The 13,653-nt window shown below is 71.6% G+C and overlaps 2 protein-coding genes across 2 annotated transcripts; one reads left to right on the top strand and one right to left on the bottom strand.

The window, feature by feature from the left end:
* Positions 1 to 1,675: 1,675 nt before the first annotated feature.
* GPRC5C (G protein-coupled receptor class C group 5 member C) lies at positions 1,676 to 3,922 on the bottom strand. Its single transcript, XM_088537196.1, has 3 exons — positions 2,896 to 3,922; positions 2,623 to 2,717; positions 1,676 to 1,822 (listed from the first exon to the last, which is right to left on the bottom strand). Exons 1-3 carry the CDS (start codon positions 3,899 to 3,901, stop codon positions 1,682 to 1,684), a joined length of 1,242 nt encoding a protein of 413 aa, XP_088393322.1. The 5' UTR covers positions 3,902 to 3,922; the 3' UTR covers positions 1,676 to 1,681.
* Positions 3,923 to 11,155: 7,233 nt separating this feature from the next.
* On the top strand, positions 11,156 to 13,408 carry BTBD17 (BTB domain containing 17). The gene is made up of 3 exons (XM_088537203.1): positions 11,156 to 11,267; positions 11,943 to 12,219; positions 12,294 to 13,408. Exons 1-3 carry the CDS (start codon positions 11,174 to 11,176, stop codon positions 13,372 to 13,374), a joined length of 1,452 nt encoding a protein of 483 aa, XP_088393329.1. The 5' UTR covers positions 11,156 to 11,173; the 3' UTR covers positions 13,375 to 13,408.
* Positions 13,409 to 13,653: the final 245 nt, after the last annotated feature.

Below are 13,653 nucleotides of genomic sequence, written 5' to 3' on the forward strand. Positions count from 1 at the left end.
GTGTGGCTCCACCGTGTCCGTGCAGCTCCACAGTGTCCATGCGGCTCCATCGTGTCCAAGCGCGGCGCTCCCGTGCAGCAGTGCCGGCAGAGGGCAGTCCTGGCCCACTGGCACCGACACTTGCCAGGCCCTGGCAGCGCTGGCACCGGACGGGCTCCGCGCGGTGGCCGGACCCTGCGTTGCAGAGCGGGGCAGCCGCCCGTCCTCTCGCTGGGACAGGAACGTTCCTCGCTGCGGCCGGGGCTCGTCCTGCTCCGCAGCCGTGTCCCCGCGGGGCCGCCAGAGCGGCACAACCCGGCGCGGTGGCCCCACGCGGCGGGGGGACCGGCCGCGGCGCTGCCCGCCCCGCGCTCACCTGCGGCACAAGGGCGGCCTGTTCGGCGGCGCCGCACAAAGGCCGCGCTGTTGGACGGGGCCGTCGGACGGGGCCGCCGCGGCTCCGGCTTCCGGAGGGGCCGGCCCTGCGCCGCGGCGGCCCCGGGAGCCCGCGCTCCGTTATCCCGGCCGCGTGCCCGCTTGCAGGGAGACTCCCGGGAAGGCAGGAGGGGACCGCGTGTCCCCGCGGTGCCCACGTTGCACAGAGACCGTCGCGGCGGCACCGGGTCAACACGGAGCCCCCTGGGACCCCACTGTGCCACACGCTGGCAGCGTCCCCAGGAGCAGGGATACGGCGAGGCAGCCCTCACCGAGCACCCACCGGGCCGGGCCCTTGCACGGGCACCCGTGGGCGCCGCGAGCGCCGCAAACGCGGGCGGCGCCGGCTCAAGGAGAGCCGGTCACCTGCCCCCTCCTCCGGCTCCCGTCAGGCCCTGAATAATTCATGGTGCTGCCGTGTGCCCGGCCGCAGGCTTCCTGCCTGGCAGGGGAGAGGGAGCGTGAGCGCAGGAGCCGCCCCGACCTTGGCGCGTCCCCGGCGCCGCGCCGAGCCCGGGCAGCAGCAGCACCGGGCGCCCGCGGTGCGCCCGGAATGGGGACATCACCGTGCGCCCCAAACGGGGACCCACAGCGTGCCCAGCATGGGGACGTCACAGCGCGCCCATGACAGGGACCTGTGGTGTGCCTGGAACGGGGACATCACGGTGCACCTGGAACGGGAACCCACGGTGCGCCCAGTACACAGACCCACGGTGCACCCCGAATGGGGACTTCATGGTGCACCCAGGACGGGGACCCACGGTGCCCTCTCTGCCTGGGCCGCTTGCTCCAGCACCACATAGGAAAACCAGCTTTATTGGGGCTGACCTGAAAAAATGAGGAGGGAGGAGAACCAGAGCGGAGGGAGGGGGCCCCGCGGCACCGGGACCCCCGGGACGAAGGCACCGAGGAGGCCGAGCCGCCCCCGGCTTGCTGGGCACCGGCCCTGTGTCCCGGCGCGGGGGCCCTCGGGGGCGCAGCGGGAAGCGGGGCTCTGCGGTGCCCTCGCGGCCCCCATGGCGCGGGGGAACGAGGCTGCGGAGCGGAGGCTGCGGCCGGCGGGACGGGGCGGCCGGCGGCTCCGGGCACCGCGGGGGACGAGGCCGCGCAGCCCCGGGGCCCTTCACCAGCGGTTTCTGCCGTACGGGGACGGCACCTGCGGCAGAAGGGACGGCGCTGGGCACCGGGGGGCTGCCCCGGGCTTGGCCCCGCTGAGCGGATGCAGCTCCGGGAGAGGCGGGGGGGACTTTGCACCCTCCGTTGCTCATTAACAGACCTGGGAGGCGCGAGGGCCGCCGGGCCGGGCCGGCGCCGCGAAGGCGAAGGCGTCCTCGGCGCGCAGCGTGGAGCTGGCGCTGCCCGCGGCCGCGCTGGCGCGGGGCAGGATCCCGTCGTAGACGCCGTCGGCCTGCGCGGAGCAGAGGAGGCGCTGGGCAGCACGGGACCCCCCGAGCATCCCCTGCCCGCGGGGGCCGTGCAGCGACCCCAAAATCCCTCTCTCCATGGCCACCCTGGGCATCGTCCTGCCCGTGGGGACCACCCCAGGCATCCCCTGCCCGCGGTGCCCATCCTGATCATCTCCCTGTCCATGGGGAGCTATGCAGGCACCCCGAGCATCCCCCTGCCCATGGTGCCCACCCAGAGCATCTCCTTGCCCATGGGGACCACCCAGAGCATCCCCCTGCCCATGGTGCCCACCCAGAGCATCTCCTTGCCCATGGGGACCACTCCGAGCATCTCCTTGCCCATGGGGACCACCCAGAGCATCCCCCTGCCCATGGTGCCCACCCAGAGCATCTCCTTGCCCATGGGGACCACTCCGAGCATCTCCTTGCCCATGGGGACCACCCAGAGCATCTCCTTGCCCATAGGGACCACCCAGAGCATCCCCCTGCCCGTGCTGCCTGGGCCAGGGCCCCAAGCACCCCTCTGCCCATGGGGTCTATCTCAAGCGTCCCCTGTTCACGGGGACCACATGGCCACCCTGAACATCCCCCTATCTGTGTTGCCCACCCTGGGCATCCCCTGCCCATGGGGACTGCCCTGAGCATCTCCCTGCCCACACAGCCGCCCTCTCCGCGCTCCTGCTCCCGCGTGTGCTGGGGGACGAGACAAGGGGACAAATCCTGGCTACTGGCTGCCCCTCCATGGGCGGGGGGGGGGTCCACGGGTGCCAACCAGCACGGGGGGACCCTGCCGCGCACTTACGGGCCCCTTGTGCATGAGGGCCATCTCGGTGGGCTGGTAGACGCTGGCAAGGAGCTGCCCGTTGTAGCCGCTGTAGGGAGACACCGGCTTCTTGGCTGCGGAGAGAGGGCGGAGCTGGGGGCCGGCGGCGGCGGCGGCAGCGCCGCGAGCTCGACCCAGACCGGTAGACCCGGCCGGGCCTGTTTGCGGAGCCGCCGCTCGCGGGACGCGGCCCTGCAGCCGCCCCGGCTGCCGCCGAGCGCGCGGCTCGTCCCCGGCCGCCGCGGCGCGTACCGAAGGAGGGCTCGTCCAGCGAGAAGGCCTTGTTCTCCACGAACATGCTGTGCGCCGTGTGCTCCTTGAGGATGGTCTCGTAGCCCACGCCGCGCGTCGGGTAGCCGTCATCCTCGTGCGCCTGCGCGGGGCCCCGCCGCGTCACGTGCGTCACCTCGGGGATGACGTAGAGCAGCACGAAGGCGCACGCGTTGGACACCAGGGCGATGGCGAGCGTGGGGTCGTCCCAGCGCGGCTTGGCGCCCGTGTGCCGGTTCCCGTAGAGGTACATGGCGGTCCACGCCACCCAGATGGCCACGGAGAGGCCCGTGGTGGCCAGGATGAAGGCGCCGTGCTTGCGCCAGCGCGTGTAGCGGCTGCAGAGCAGCGGCGGCCACGCGGCGCCGAACGCAGCCACCAGCAGCACCATGACGTAGATGAGCGCCATGACGAAGTCGGCGTCGGCCACGCGGCACGGGTCCGGCGAGCCGCCCTCGCGCCGCACCACCGTGATGAGGAGCCACTCGGCGTTGACGATGACCTCCACGAGCGCCAGCAGCAGCGCCACGGCCAGCGTCACCCAGGCGCGCGGCGCCCGGTTCCGCCGCGCCAAGAAGTTGAGCGCCAGCGCGTGCGCCAGCAGGCAGGAGAAGCAGATGGAGAAGAGGACACCGAAGAGGAAGCGGCGCGAGGTGCACGTGGAGAAGTCGGGCCCCACGATGAAGTCGAAGGTCAGGCAGAAGAGGCCGAAGGTGCCCAGCAGGAAGAGCACCTGCGTGGCCACCAGGCTCTTCTTCTGCGGCTCCTGCACGAAGGGGAGGCTGGCCACGAGCACGATGGTGAGCACGAAGGTGGTGACGATGCCGAGGCTGGCCACGGCCTCCAGCACGATGCCCCAGGCCGCCGAGAGGTCACACAGATTGTAGTAGAGGGACGAGAGGTCCTGGCCGCAGCCCGGTGGGGGCCCGGTCTGTGCGTGGCACGCGGCCACCAGGGCCAGCAGGAGGCCCGTGGCCACCGTCCCCATCCTGCAGCCCGGGCCGGGCGCCGAGCGGGAGCCCCCGAGGCCCTGCGGGAGAGAGGGGGGCGTTGGGGAGCGGCGAGCAGGCGCTGCGGCCGCGGCGCAGCCGGCGTCACCGCGGCACAAGCCGCCCCCAGGGTGGACGCTCATGCTTCCCCACGCCTCCTTGCCCGGGGGCCGGGGGTGGCCGTGAGCAGAGGCTCAGCCTCCCTGCGCCCCAAACGCTCCCGGATGACCTGGCATTCCCTAGAACACGGCTGGATCCAGGGCTGTGCCCATCCTCCAATCCGACACCGGGAGCGGGATGTGCCAGGGAGGGGGATTGGGCAGCGCGGCTGGCACCGGTTCCGCCGGCAGTGCCAAGCCCGGGTGGCGGCGGTGCCGGTTCTGCTCCCGCGCCGTGGTCTCGGGTGCCTCCCCGTACCCTCCGGCGGGTTCCCCTTTCTGCCTCTCCAGCCCCACTTCCGCCGCGGTCGCTGCGGGCGCGTGTCCGGCCCTGCGCGCAGCTCGTGCCAGGCGCTCGCACGCAGGCTGCCTGCGCAGCCGCAGCCCCCGGCTCCGCGTGCTGGGACCAGGGGTGCCCGGGCCCCGCTCACGGGCCAGGGTGCCAGGAGGAGGGGGAGGAATCCAAAGCTGCAGACCCCGCCACTGTGACCCGTGCGAGGGAGGAAACGGGGCAGGAAACCTCTCTCACAAGGTCACTCGTGGGGCCGGGCTGGGAGCAGAGCCCAGGGGTTGGGGCCTCCACGACCCTCCCTGCTGCCTCCAACCCACTTGCCGAGGCGGGGACCAGGACTCCGGGCAGCCCCTGGCCCTGCTCCCCTTGCTGAGTGGGGGACCAGGAGTCCTGGTAGCCCCCGGCCTTGCTCCCCTCCCAGAGCTGTGGCAGAACCAGGTGTCTGCGTCCCGCTGGGACGGGAACCAGCAGGGACGGGAACCAGCTCTCCGGGCACAGCCCCGCGCCGGGTCTGTTTGCCCGGACTGGAAACAGGGCCCTCCGACCGGGACAGGACCGGGCAGGGGGACCCCGGCCCCCCAGGCTGTACCGCCCCCACCGCACTCAGCCTGGCCGGTCTGTGCCAGCCCCCTTCACGGCCGGCCCGGTTCCTCCCTGCAGGTACCGGCCCGGTTCCTCTGGCACCTCCGGCAGGGACCGGCCCGGTTCCTCCCACACCTTCCGGCGGGGCCGGCCCGGTTGCCCCAGCACCTCCCGCAGGTACCGGCCCAGTTCCTATGGCACCTCCCGGCGGGGCCGGCCCGGCTCTCCGCGCACCTCCCGGTAGCCAGGGCCCAGTTCCCCCTGCGCTCCCCGTAGGTACCGACCCGCTTTCCCCCCACACGCCCCGGCGGCACCGGCCCGCGCTCCGCAGCTCCCCCCGCTCGGTACCGGCCGCCAAACTCGCCCGGCGCTTCCTCAACTTGGCGGCCGCTCGAGTCGGCGGCCGCGTCCCGTCCCGGTTCGGCAGCCCCCGCCGCGGGCCGGGCCCCACTCACGGGCTGCCGCCGCGCGCGCCCCGCTCCGCTCCGCTCCGCTCCGCTCCGGCGGGCGAGCCCCGGAGCGCGGCGCGCGCCCGCCCGGCTCCTCCCCGCGGCGCCTCCGCCCGGCCCCGCCGGGACCTGCCCGCCGCGGCGGCCGCGGGGGCTCGGGGCAGCGGCGGGCGCGGGGAGCCCCGCTCCGCTCTCCCTGCCCGCCCCGGCGGAGCGCGGGGGGGACTCCCCGGGCCCCCCGCCGCGCGGGACACACCGGCTCCCGCCTGGAAGCCCCCGGCCGCGGGGCCTCCCGCAGGAATGTCAGCTGACGGCTAAGCCCTTGGCAAGGCCCGCGCGCCCGGCACACGCCGCGGGGGCAGCCCGGTGGGCAGCAGGGCGCATGGCCCCTGCCCCAGGGCCACCGGGACCGGGCAATGGCACCCTGTGGTCCCCAGGGCTGGGGCACCCCTGCCACCCCTCCCGAGGCTTCCAGGCAGGAGCTACTATTTTGGGAGGGTGAAGCAAGCAGGCAAAGGACGTGGCCCAGTGACCAGGCACTGCCACCGCCTGGACAGGACGGGGACCCCACAGGGAGCAGGGCTGCAGTGGCAGAACCGCGGTGCACAGAGCTGCCCTTGCCACCTGCCCTTGTTCCTCCAGGAGCGTGTGTCCCTAACGTGTCCTCAATGGAAGCTGCTCGTGGTGCTCGTGCAGCTCCAGGGCGCCCAGTGCCCGCACATGCCAGGGCTCCGTGTCCCCCCATGTCTGCCTGGTCCCGTCATGCCTCTGTTTCCCCCCGTGCCACGGCTGTGGCTCCCGGCACAGCCGAACCCCCTGCGCTCCCTGCTGCAGGAAAACCTCATCCCGGCGCCGCCGCCGCGGGCCCCATGCGGCTTCCTGCCGCCCCCGCTGCCCACTCGGGCCCGCGGCGAGGCCGAGGCAGGCGGCCTCCTGGAGGCTGCTTCCTTCCGCACCCGGGGGCCAGGACCATTTTCCTGGTGGCTGCCCTGGCCCTTCGCTGCCCCCTGCTCCTGCCGGAGGAGGAGGGGGGTGTCCGGACACATGGATGAGGCTGGGGCGGGGGGATGGGTGCCTGGCCCTGGTTTCCTCCCCTCCTTGCCCTGGAGGTGCCCACACCTCCTGGCTGCTCCCCTGGCCCCCCTAAAGCCTGGGGAAGGTTTTTGTAGCTCCTGCAGAAAGGCAGTGCCAGGGAGGCACCACCAACACGTGCCGCACACCCCACGGTGGGCAGCGAGGGTGGAAGCAGGAGCTCCCGTGCCCCCCCGCCGCGCTGGCGGAACGGGAACAGGCCTGCTCCGAAAACATGGGCACGCCGGGCGCATTTTTTCCAGGCTTACCTTTGCTCCAGTGCTGCCGGGCGGCTGGCACGGCACGGCACGGCACGGCGCTCACCCTGGCCCCGGCGCCAGCCCTACCTGGGCCCCGCCGCCCCCCCGGCCACTGCTGTTTACACCGGAGCCAGGAAGCTGTTTTCCATCCGTGCTGGCTGCATCCACAACAGAGCTGCCGTTAGCACGTTCCCACCTCCCTCTCGGAGCGGAGCGGTGCCGGAGGGAGTCCCTCTGTGCTGAGTCCCCTCTGCACACCCTGGCGTGGGAGACAGGGCTTGGAGAGGCTCCCGGGGGCCGCGGTGCCTCAACGCGCTCCGGGTTAATGCCTAACTTCTCCCCCCAGCTCCACGGCTGGGATTAATGGAGCAAGCAGCTCCCAGGGGCCTCCGGCTGCACACGGGGCTGAGCCCTCCGAGCCGGAGCCAGGGAGCCGGATCCTGCGGGGAATGGGGCGGGGGGGCAGTGATCCCATAGGATCCCATAGCCCAGCCCCCTCCCCCAAACCCGCTTTGTGGGAATTGGAGGGAAGGGCCGGGATTTGGGGGATTACGCAGGAGTCGCAGGCTCCGCTCCAGCCCCGTGGCACAGAGCGCTGCCAGCTCCGCAGGGCGGCCTGTCCCTGCCCTCTGGTGGCAGCTGGGCAGCCGGCAGCCGGGGACAGCCGGGCTGGCAGCTCCTGGCTGCTTGTCCAGCTGGGCACTGGCAAGTCCCTCGCAGAGCCAGGGGCCGTGGGAGATGCAGCTCGCAGGGAGGGACAGCCCTGGTGCCCTGCACAAGGGGAGCGGGGACGTCAGCCCCACGGGTGCTCCCTGCCTGTGCCCTGGGGCCTCCTGTCCCGGCCCGTCACCGCAGCCACAGACCAGGGCGGTGTCTCCATCTCACCAAGGAAGTTAAGGAGATGTGTCCCACGTGTTGCACAAAGCTCCCCGTCACTCCTGTCCCACGGCAGGTTTCTGGAGCAGGGGACGAAGGCAGCGTGTCTGGAGAGGCCGAGCATGGGCTGGCTCAGGGAGCAGGGATGGGGAGCCCTGCAGCACGGCAGGAGCCTGGCACCAGGCAGGACACCCCAAAAATGAGGTGGGACCAAGGCAGCAGGTGGAGCAGCTCCTCCTGCCACCACCACCTGCATGGATGTCAGAGGTGGTAGGGCCAGCAGGTACCAGTACGGTGACTTCTTTGTCCTCGTGGCCAGGCGGGACAGGGCCACAGCAATCAGGACATTCACTGCAGGAAGGAGAGCAGTGCACCGCAGTGAGACCCTGGGGCCTCAGCACTGCAGCACCAGGGTCTGAGGGTGCCCAGGGAGCAACCAGGTGCCCTGGGGTGCAGGGGGGGGACCAGGGCACAGAGTAATAAGTGTCACCCTATGGGGGACACGCTGAGCTGATCAATCTGTTCCTAGTGCCAGCTGGCACCACACAGACCCCCTGTCCCTGCTGCTGCAGCACCCGCCATGCGGTGCTGGGGCTGCACCCTGAGGGCCAGGGCGGCCGTAGGGAGCAGGTTGGGTCCCTGCTGCACCCCCAGCCCTGCCCACGCACGAGGCACCCCCACACTCCCCGGGCGCTCACCTGGCAGCCCCAGGAGGCTGTAGCAGATGATGGAGACGATGCCCAGCAGGGTGACTGCTCCAGGTGTGCCACATCCCGGCCGCCTCGGTGCTGTTGGGTGCTGGGAGCATCTCCCTCCACCAGGGACCAGCTGCACGGGGAGACGGAGCCTCAGGGTGCCAGGCTCCGCCTGGGTACCCGGCACTGCTGGTGGGGCTCCCGCTCCCCACCTTGCAAACGGCCCTAAAACAGGGCGTTCTTGGGTGACTGCCCCACGGCGGAGACCCTGGCCCAGGCCTTGGGCCCGGTGTCACAGTAGGGCCTGCAGGGACTTAGAAGTGCCGGACTGCGGGGGAGCTGTAACCCAGTGGTGTGGGGTGTGGGGGTCTCAAGGGGAGAGGAGGAGGAAGCAGGCGGCTACAACGGGCCAACCCCGCGGGAGGACAGAGTGGGTCCTGCGCTGCCTCCCGAGCGGAGATGGGGCGGATAACGGGAGCGAGGCGGAGGGGACAGACAGGATCAGGCACCCCCGGGCAGGATCGGGCCCACGCGCCCCATTCATAAACCCGGCGGCGCGCCCCCCGCACCCATTGGCTGCGGGAGGCCGCGGCTGAGCCAATCAGAAAGGCGGTCTCCACGAAGGGGGGGAGCCAAACCCGAGTGCTGCGTTCTGATTGGCTGGAGGCTGCTCTCCACCGGCAACTCCCCCGGGAGGGGCGGGGCACGACCCCCGGAGCGGGACCGAACCGGGACCCGCGCACGGAGCCCGCGGGGTCCGGGGGTCCCGGGGTGGGTGCCGAGCCCCCGGGGGTGCGGGATGTCCCGGGCGGGGGGCCCGGGGAGGGGGGCTCTGGGCAGCGCTCACGTCCCAGTCCACACGTGGCACCACAGAGCCCCCAGAGCTGCCCCGGGCACCAGCCGGACTCCCCACGTGCCCATCGCAGCCCCGCAAGGGCCCCAAGTTGCCCCATCCTGCCCGGTGCTGCAGGGTGCCCCAGCAGCCCCCTCTCCGTGCAGGGCAGCCCCCTCCGCTGCTCTGGTCCCCTTCCAGCTCTGGGCACAGTGACAGTGACAGTGTCACTGCTCTGCAGCAGCAGCAGAGCCAGAGCTGCGCCGGGGGCAAGGGGGAATCTCCCTTCCTAGCCCAAGGACAAGGCCCAAGGGCAGTGGGACTGGTGGGCAACCACAGCTCCCAGCACTGAGCTCCGCAGTAACTCCAGTGCCACCGGGGGACATCTCTGTGTCCAGAGCTCAGGTCCGATGTCCTCCTAGCCATGCCAGCCCAGGGGCTGCAGCTGGGGGTCATGTCTCTCTCTCCAAGAGCCTGCAGGGGATTTTGGTCTCCAGGTTGCTGCATGGATGCAGGTCCTGGTGCCAGAGGAGCCCTCCGACCCCTGGGGCAGGGAACAGCCCCCTGCCACCATTGCAGCATAGGGAACATGGACTCAGTGCAGTTGCAGCCGCTCATGGTGGGCGGCAAGGGATGCCAATTAGGCATAGACTAGAGCTGGCTAATTAGCAAGGGCAAGCACAGTCCCTGGGTGTCCCGAGGGAAGCGCTGCATTGATAGGGCTGCAGCAGGAATGCATTAACCCTTCCCCAGCCCAGATCTCTAGCCCTGCCAGCAGTGTCTGTGCCCGGTCCCCTCGCCCCCATCCCGCTCCCTATGCCCCACAGGGGACAGGGTCTCACCTCCGGGCTCACCTCTCATGGCACCACATGCCCACACCAGGGGAGTCACCTCACTCCGTGTCCCTTCTGATCCCCTGCAGCATCTCCCAGGACACAGGAGCAGGGAGAGCTGGGTGGGCAGAGCTGCGGATGGGGCTAGTGGGGCAGGAGGGTGTCCCCACCTCACGGGCAGGTGGCCCCGCTTCTCCCCTGTGCTGGGGCTGGGCATCCGATGAACCCAGGTGTGCGGACAGCAGGAGGTGGCACAGGGTGGCACGTGCACGTGTCCCTCATGGCCACCAGGCTGTCCACGGTGCTGTGGTCTGGAGGGCGTCATCATGTGCCCAAGTACCCCCCAGCTTCCCTAGGCACCAGGGCCCCCCGTTTCTGCTGTGCTTTATACCCACACTGGGCAGCGGGGCTGCAGCTGGGGCTGCTCACGCCTGATTAGGGGCTCTGCAGAGCGGTGAGCACGGGCTCTGCGCTTCCATCAGCACTGCCGCGCACGAGCTGCCGCCGCGCGGCTGCTGGCACTAATCCCATCCATGCCGACAGCCACTCAATACCCGGCACCGACTAATTTCCCCGCGCGGCGCTGGTCCCGGCAGCCCTTGACACCGCTGTCATGCAACCAAGGTCGCCGGGGCTCCGTGGTGACCTTGCCTGGTGGCTGTCACCCCGCGGCCGTGCCAGGCCCCCTATCCACGGCCACGGCGCTAGCCGGCGCGGGGCCAGTGGAGGCTGGCACGGGGCGTGCACGGAGCGCTTGGCTGCAAAGGCTGGGAAAAGGGCAGGCGGTTCCTGCCGGCAGCCCGGATGCCATGGAGATGGGAGGGCGAGCGCTGCCACCCGCATGAATAGCCCTGAGGCCGGGCGGCGCGGGGGAGCACCGGGGCCGCGTGTGCCCTGCATGCAAAGGGGCTCCGGAGCCGCGGCCCCGCGGGCACAACGCGCCCGGGCGGGATGCGCAGCCGGGAATGGGTGCGCGTGGCACGAGCCAGGGCCCCGCGCGGAGCCCGGCGCTCGCGGGACGCCCCTTGCCGCGGCTCCGGGGTGCCGGGGGCCGCGCGGGATCGATTCCGGCCGGGAAGCGGTTCCCTTGGAAACGGCCGGTCCCAGTTTCCACCAATCAATGTGCGGGCGCGCGGGCTGGGAGGGTCGTGGCCTACATAAGCGGGCGGCGGGCACCGCGCGCCACCGCGGCGCTGAGCCCCGGCAGATGCGCTTGCGAGGCCATGGCGAGGCTGACGGGGGCCCGGGCCGGCCCGGCCCGGCGCTGGGGCTGCGCCGCCGCCGCCTTCCTCCTCCTCCTCCTCACCGTGCAGGCCGGTAAGGGCGCCCGCGGAGCGGGGAGGCCGGGGCCAGGGGTGGCCATGGTGTGACTGCCCTCGCCGCGAGGCCGGCTCCTTCCCACCTGCGTGTCCGGCGATCCTGCAGCTCTCTGGTTGGAAGGGTTGGGATGAGACGGATTTGGGACCCAGGGGGCCTGACTGGAGCGGCTGTGCCATGATCCATGGCTGTGCCGTGATCCATGGTTGTGCCATGATCCATGGCCATGCCCATGGCCATGGCACGATTTGGAGCCCAGTTGTTCTCCACAGAGGTGCCCAGCGCCCGGGACGCTGTGGCGCCGGGAGCCCTGCAAAGGAGCCATATCAGGCACTGCTGCGCTCCCGATCCCATTCCAAATCCCTTCTTAGCCGGCCTTAAGCCGGAGTCGGGAAGGATAATCCGCAGCGTCGCCGCCCGGCAAGACGTAGATTTGAGATGCACGGGGCCAAACTCATCCTGGGGGAGAGGCGCAGCGGTTCGGGCAGCGGGAGGAGGAGGAGGGGGAGGAAGGCTGCACCGGCAGCACCCGGCCCTATCCCCATGGTCCTGGGGACCTGGCGCGGGGACATTCAGCCCCGGTGCCTGTCCCGGGGGCGGACGGAGCTGCGTGGGCACCAGGGGATCCCGGGCGCGTGGCAGGGCCCTCACTGGGACGGTGCCGTCTGCCCGCAGCCCAGCGAGCCGAGCTCAGCGGCGACGCCACGGCCGCCACCATCAACCACTCGCTGACGCTGCTGCAGCGGCTGCAGGAGCTGCTGCAGAGCGGCAACGGCAGCGACGCGGTGCTGCAGGTGCACGCGGCGCCCGCCGCCGATGCCAAGGTCTTCCACGTGCACCAGCTGCTGCTGGGCCTGCAGAGCGACGTCTTCGAGGGGCTGCTGCGCAACCAGAGCGTGCTCACCCTGCACGAGCCGCCCGAGAGCGCCGCGCTCTTCGACAAGTTCCTCAGGTGCACGGCGTGGCGCGGGGCGGCACGGTGGGGACACGGGGACGCCGCGCTCACCGCGGCCGCGCTCTCCCCAGGTACCTGTACTGCGGCGGCGTCTCCATCCTGCTGCACCAAGCCATCCCCATGCACCAGCTGGCCACCAAGTACCGCGTGCGGGCGCTGCAGCGCGGCGTGGCCGACTACATGCGGAGCCACCTGGCCAGCGAGTCGAGCCAGGGCCACGTGGTGGGCTGGTACCAGTACGCGGCGCGCGTGGGCGACCGGGCGCTGCAGGAGAGCTGCCTGCAGTTCCTCGCCTGGAACCTGTCGGCCGTGCTGGCCAGCGCCGAGTGGGCCTCGGTGAGCGCCGAGCTGCTGCTGCTGCTGCTGGAGCGCTCCGACCTGGTGCTGCACAGCGAGCTGGAGCTCTACACGGCCGTGGAGGGCTGGCTGGGCCGGCGGCAGCCCGAGGCGGCCGTGGCGGAGCGCGTGCTGCGCGCCATCCGCTACCCCATGATCGCGCCGGCGCAGCTCTTCCGGCTGCAGGCGCAGTCGGCGGCGCTGGCGCGGCACCGCGCCGCCGTGCACGACCTGCTCTTCCAGGCCTTCCAGTTCCACGCCGCCTCGCCGCTCCACTTCGCCAAGTACTTCGACGTCAACTGCAGCATGTTCCTGCCGCGCAACTACCTCGCGCCCGCCTGGGGCGCCCAGTGGGTCATCAACAACCCGGCGCGCGACGACCGCAGCACCAGCTTCCAGACCCAGCTGGGCCCCAGCAGCCACGACGCCGGCAAGAGGGTCACCTGGAACGTGCTCTTCTCGCCGCGCTGGCTGCCCATCAGCCTGCGCCCCGTCTACTCGGACTCGGTGTCGGGCGCGCTGCAGCCGGCGCGCATCGAGGACGGCCGCCCCCGGCTCGTCATCACGCCGGCCACCAGCAGCTCCGACTTCGCCGGCGTGAGCTTCCAGAAGACGGTGCTGGTGGGCGTGCGGCAGCAGGGCCGCCTGCTGCTCAAGCACGCCTACAGCTTCCACCAGAGCTCCGACGAGGTGCCCGACTTCCTGGCGCACGCCGACCTGCAGCGCCGCACCTCCGAGTACCTCATCGACAACGCCCTGCACCTCCACATCATCGTCAAGCCCGTCTACCACGCGCTCATCAAGGCCAAGAAGTAGCGCCGTGGCCGTGGGGGACGGCCCTGCCCACGTCCCCGGGCTCCTCCCGGCCTCTTCTCCTCCCTCCCTTACGTAGATGGAGGTCCCTGTGCCGGGAGGGGACCCCCCCGTCTGCCGCTGTTCTGCGGGACGGGGGGTCCCCGTCCCTGCGGTGCCTCCGCACGGTCCCTGCCGCGGGCTCAGCTCCCCCTCGGAGAGCTGCCACCCTGGGCATGATGGGGACGGGGACACCCCCCTGGTGTCCCAGGGACATGTGGCGTGGGGGTCCCGCTGTGCCGG

The sequence above is a fragment of the Tinamus guttatus genome, unplaced genomic scaffold, assembly GCF_059628265.1.
Source record: "Tinamus guttatus ecotype Peru unplaced genomic scaffold, ASM5962826v1 Tinamus_guttatus_pri_ptg000045l, whole genome shotgun sequence".
Taxonomy (NCBI): domain Eukaryota; kingdom Metazoa; phylum Chordata; class Aves; order Tinamiformes; family Tinamidae; genus Tinamus; species Tinamus guttatus.